The sequence below is a fragment of the Echinops telfairi genome, unplaced genomic scaffold (assembly GCF_000313985.2).
Source record: "Echinops telfairi isolate 266 unplaced genomic scaffold, ASM31398v2 ScPeMD7_3533;HRSCAF=4204_0, whole genome shotgun sequence".
In the NCBI taxonomy this organism is placed as follows: Eukaryota; Metazoa; Chordata; class Mammalia; order Afrosoricida; family Tenrecidae; genus Echinops; species Echinops telfairi.
The window spans coordinates 27463526-27469425 of NW_022107431.1; the positions used below are offsets into that span (position 1 = coordinate 27463526).

The 5900-nt window shown below is 40.6% G+C and overlaps 1 protein-coding gene across 1 annotated transcript in view; it reads left to right on the plus strand.

Moving 5' to 3' along the window:
• The first annotated feature begins 1386 nt into the window (after nucleotides 1-1386).
• NMBR (neuromedin B receptor) overlaps nucleotides 1387-5900 on the plus strand; it is a 6886-nt gene continuing 2372 nt past the window's right edge. The window contains exons 1-2 of the mRNA XM_004701973.2: nucleotides 1387-1808; nucleotides 5470-5818. Of these exons, the coding sequence (XP_004702030.1) occupies nucleotides 1387-1808; nucleotides 5470-5818 (771 nt within the window). The remainder of the gene's footprint in view (nucleotides 1809-5469; nucleotides 5819-5900) is intronic.

Consider the following 5900-nt stretch of genomic DNA (forward strand, 5'->3'; position numbering starts at 1 on the left):
ACTTAGATGTTGCTTACCTGGGAAGTTCCTTTGCTCTTTAAGAATATCCATCAAAATGTGAAATATTTATTGGGCATGCCCTCTAGGGGTAGCATTCTCATAAATATACATAGTGTCAGCTTTAATAGATCCTATCAAGTAAGTTTCCAAAAGTAATTTTAACAAGTTTGTAATTCACTCTGTATAACATCAGTTTCTGCACAAAACTGAACATAGTAAATCCTTGTGACCTTTCGAATTCATATCTAGGTATCAGCCAACCATACAGCAGCAGACTTAGAGAAGAATGTTCATGGAAGCATTATTCACACCAGTTGAAATGGAACTGACAATAGACTGGACAGATCGGCAGCAGAATATTTGTGTAATGGAATACTACATAAAGATATGCAGAAACATGGGTGGATCTCTAAAATGTAATATTGAATGAATGAATGAATGAATGAATGAACACAGAGTGCAGATTGAACGACTATTTACATGACCCCTTTCTGAGTTTTGCAGGCAAGTGTAGGTGATAAAAGGTAGGTTAGGGGTTACTTTCAGCGATCGTGGCGAAATTATTGGTTTGGGTGGAGGGTAGATTGAGCTACACCCTAAACTATTGCACACTTTTGCAGGTTATATTTTTGTAACGTGTGTTAGAAATTATATCCCACTTGTAGGAAAGGGTTTCCATATTCAGGGTGAGGAAAGTGGATCACAGGAAACTGTGTGTGTGCATTCATTTATTTCATTTGGTGTCACTTGTACGCTTTCCTATATTGAGTGTTTCTACATCAGGGACTTGCCAGCCCAGCCCCCCAAGCCCCCGGAGGTTCACAAACTTCTTGCCTGCGGGCTCCTCCCGCTTGGAGGCGGGTAAGGGCAGAGGAATATAAGGAAGCGGTGTAAGAGCAAAGCTCCATCCCACCTCCAGTTCCGCACAACGCACCAGGGAAGGCAGAAATAAGGGGACAGCGACCCAAATTCAGCAGCCCCGAGCTAGTGGCCCGCGTCCAGCCGCGGCGCGCTGGACAGCTCCAGGGCGGCTCCCGCTTTTGGAAGTCTGCGGAGCGGCAAGCACCTTTCTTCACGCCTTGCTCACCAAGGGGCTGTTTTCCGGTGCAAACAAGAACAACATCGCGGACGGAACAAAGACGCAACCGCTCTGACTTTTCTCCCTTTCCTCTTGTGAACTCGTCGCCCTCGGGCACCAACGCGCCCCTGGCAGACTCGAAGCACCTGAGCGCTCAGACCAACGTCTCCTCCAGTTGGGTCCTCTTGGGCCCCGGGTCCCCAGGGCAGTAAACTTGCCAGCGTCCGGGAGAAATCCATTAAGTCCAAGTCCTGCGCCGTGCACTTTCTGGGCACCTGGGAACGTGAAAACTGCAGGGGACCCAGACCATGCCTCGCACATCTTCTGCCAACCTCTCGCTGCTCGAGAGCAGCAATCTCAGTGGTCTGGTTCTGGGGGGGTTTGAAAGGGACCTCTTGACATTCCCGGACGGGACCACCGCGGAGTTGGTGATCCGCTGTGTTATCCCTTCCCTGTACCTGTTCATCATCCTGGTGGGCTTGCTGGGCAACATCGTGTTGGTGAAGATCTTCATCAGCAACAGCGCCATCCGGAGCGTCCCTAACATCTTCATCTCCAACCTGGCCGCTGGAGACGTGCTGCTGCTGCTCACCTGCGTCCCGGTGGACGCCTCGCGCTACTTTTTTGATGAATGGATGTTTGGGAAGGTGGGCTGTAAACTGATCCCAGTCATCCAGCTCACCTCCGTGGGGGTTTCCGTGTTCACTCTGACAGCCCTCAGCGCCGACAGGTAAGCACGCAGCAGGGTGGGGAAGGGCGTGGAGAGGGTGCACCTGGTCTGGAAAGGAGGAGGAAAGGGAGGTGAAAGACTGGGAGGGTGGAGAGAGGAAGAAGGCAGGAGTCAGAGTAAACTGAATGGAAACAGACTGGAATGTGAAGATTGGCAAAATGATGGCAGAAAATCATTTTCAAAAACAAAATAGGATTGGTTTGAAGGAAGCTTTATAATCTGCATAATCTAGTGGGCCCTCCCTAGCCCCATTTTGGGAATCTTTATTAACACTTTTACCTTGTTGCACACAAAAGTTGGAGGACAACTGTATAGTGTGCAGATATCATGTAGAACCCTCTTCCTCCGTTTTTATATGTGCCTAAAACCTTAGAAGTGTACTTAGTGGGATAATAATCTAATAGGTAAAATGTCTGTTTTAATATTAGGAAAAGGCTTTTTACCAGAATAATTATATTGTTGATTATATTAATATAATAATATTATATTAATTGTATGCCATAATTATTAATTATATTAGACTAGTTTTGAAAGAAAGGCATTTATCAAAATACATTATCTTCAGACAAATAACTACACATTCTTAATATGTACTGCCAAATGATAGACTCTATTCTATAAACAGGTAGCCACCGAATTTAAATATCTTAAAACAACGCTATAAGAATATCCAGATCTTGGGAGTAAATCTGATTTGCACGTGAGTTAGATTAAGTATGTCATCGTCAGGTAGGGAGATAGAGGCTCAGGGTATGTAGGTCCCACAGGCAGAGTTCGCAGAAGAATCCAAGCCTTTGATTCTCTGCCACTACTGTAAGTTACAATCATGCTTCAGGGCATTTAAAAAGGAGAGAAAGTCTAGAGTACAGATGGGTTCACAATGTCAAATTAGGCACCACTGCATGGAGCTTAACTTAACATAAAATAGAAAAAGGAGGTAACTAGGATGGTTAAAGTGGCAATTACTCTCTTCCTCTTTAATTTATGTACTAAGTTATTAATGAAAAATGAGTCTGAATTTCCTGACATTTTCAATAATACCCTTACATTATTTTGACATTGAAGAATTGATTTGCATTGGCAAAAGGGGATATTCAAAGGGGAGTTGAGAGCATGTAACTTTTGTAACCGAACACTATCAAGTTTAAATTTCTGCTATAGACTCCCAGATTACTGTAAAATTGGGCACCTTTTCTATTAAGAACCTCATTTGATTTGGATGGCACTATTTCTATTACTTAATTTTTTTCTTTGAATATGTTAACTAAAATGTAACTTTTTAGCTTAGCTGTGTTTTTTAGGGAGCCTATTATAAAAAAAAAGTTAAGACCCTTTTGCTTAATAATTAGAATTAAGCTAAATGAATAGCTATCACCATAATAGTTAAGATTACGGTCATTATACTTTCCTTTTAAAAAAAAGTGTCAGTAGCAAGACCTTGGGCTTGAGTTTGCTTCACACAAATTTTCTCCATATATTGCGATGGAGAAACACTGGTAAAATTGTTCTGATCAAGGTCAGAGAAAATGTGGATCTTCATATTGTGAGCAAATTTCTCTATTTATATGTGTAGTATGTGAAATAGCACAGACACTTAATAATAATAGAGAAAGGTGGGTTGCCTTTTTCACTTGGTCTGCCAGGCTACACTTGTCTATCAGTGTGTTTTGGAAATATAAGTTGAGAAATCTGAGTCATCGGTGACTAAATTACATGATACATTCGAAAATTCATTATTTGATTACTCAAATAATGATTTGAAAAATTATTTATTCCTATTTTTAATTCCAGAGGATAGTAATCAGATACTTGATCTCTTAATATTTTAGCTTACTAAATGTTATGATTTCTTGTGAGTTTTGAATGTTCACAAGATGTATTGCATTTATCATTGTGCTGACTTTCGTGTGAGAATACTATTTTTTTTCCCAGAATACTATTATTATTATTGCCTCTTTGAATGAAAAGCCCCAAGGCTTAAGAGCAGGCAAGATTTTCATGATTTCACTGGAAGTAAATACTGGAGCTAGTATTTGACTCCAGTTCAAAGCCTTCACCTTTCATCATCAAGCCAGATCACTACTCTCCCAGGAATAGAAAATTACAAATGGTCTTTCATAGTAATTATCAAGGGTTCCGGGATAGAGGGGAGCGGGGAGGGAGGGGAAAAATGAGGCGCTGATACCAAGGGCTCAAGTAGAATGTAGATGTTTTGAGAATGATGATGACAACATATGTACAAATGTGCTTGACACAATTGATGTATGTATGGATTGTGATAAGAGTTGTATGAGACCCTAATAAAATGAAAAAAAAATTTTAAGCAAAGCACCTAAGAGTGAGCAAAGAAATATAATCATTATAAATTTACCTTGAGGCCTAAATCACTTTGTTTCATATAATAAAAAGGTGCCATGTAACTATTAACTTCTAGCTCTTCAAACTCTTTCAATGACTTCCCAGTAATATATCCATAGGAAAAGCATGTGTGCACTCCAGCCTACACTGATGACTTTGGAGGTAGATTACAATGGATATGCCTGGAGGACAGACAGTACCTGATCTGGAATGGTGACAGTATGACTTTAGTTTTTGGTTTGCTTTTGTCTTTATAGATTTTTGTTACTATTTTAATAAGTTCATCATTTTTGCTTATTTAAATTAAATAGCCATGTTAAGATATTTCTATATTTTCTGTTGCATCTGTATCAAATTCAAACACTTTCTTTTCTCTTCAAGCCTGCTGCACTGATAGATATAATGACTTATAGACAGAATGGAACAAGGACTCTTAGGTCTTCCATTATTAATATACAAAACAGCCAGAAGATAATGGAATATTTGAAAAGGTGTGCACTCAAGTGCTAACTACCGAAAGGCTGAAGGGTTAAGTCAGCCCAGAAGTGCTTTGGCAGAAAGGCCCAGTGGTCTACTTCTGAATAACCAGCCATGGTTACTCTATGGAGATCAGTTCTACTCTGATGCACAGGAGGTCACTCTGAGTCAGAATCAACTAAATGGTAACTAGTTGCTTGTTGACTCTACCTCTCTCTTAATACGTGCTATAGATTTGATTATGTCCCAACCCCTTCCCAAATATGGGCTGTAAATGTCACTATAACTGTGGTCATTATCCCATTTGGGAATAGGGATTTCTTTGTTACAGCAGTGTTCATGTAGAGCATATCTTAAGTCAACTTTTTGGAGATATCAAAGAGCAGTTTAAGAAAACAGCAATAAAACGGAGGTGGTCGAATTAGTTTTTTATGATAGTAGATCACCATGACCACCAAGGAATAGAAGCTAAATAGAGACAAAGATCTTTCCTCAAAGCTGAGGAAAGCAGAGAGAAGGCTTTCTAGAGACTTATTTGGCCCCTTTCATAAAATAAAATTATGTGATGTCCTCTGGCAATGAAACTTTATCTATAGCCCATAACCCTGCATAGGGAATAGGTAGCTGCTTTTTCAGCTTGCCCCCCTCCACCCCCACTGGATCATTCTGGCGCCCCCTTTGGGAAACGCTTCTGGTCTCCTCAACTGTGATAAAGTAAGTTTCTTTTTGTTAAAGATACCTGCTTGTGGTATTTCTGTTACAGGAGCACTAGATAAAGAAGGCTCTCCTTTCTTTTTCATGGTGTCATCTGAATCGTTTGTTCCAGGTACAGAGCCATTGTAAACCCCATGGACATACAGACCTCAGGGGCAGTGACGTGGACCTACATGAAAGTCGTGGCCATCTGGGTCATCTCTGTGATGATGGCAGTCCCCGAAGCAGTGTTTTCTGAAGTGACTCGTATCGACAACCTAGCAAATGGCAGCTTCACGGCCTGCATACCTTACCCTCAGACAGATGAGTTACACCCAAAGATTCATTCGGTGCTCATCTTCTTGGTCTATTTCCTTATACCACTTGTTATCATTAGTGCTTATTATTATCATATTGCAAAAACCTTAATTAAAAGTGTACATAATCTTCCTGGAGAATACAATGAACATACCAAAAAACAGGTAAGCTTGGTAGGTATATGTGTATGTATGTATGTGTGTGTAATACACTGGTCCAGTTTGGCTATTGCTATTTTTTGTTCTA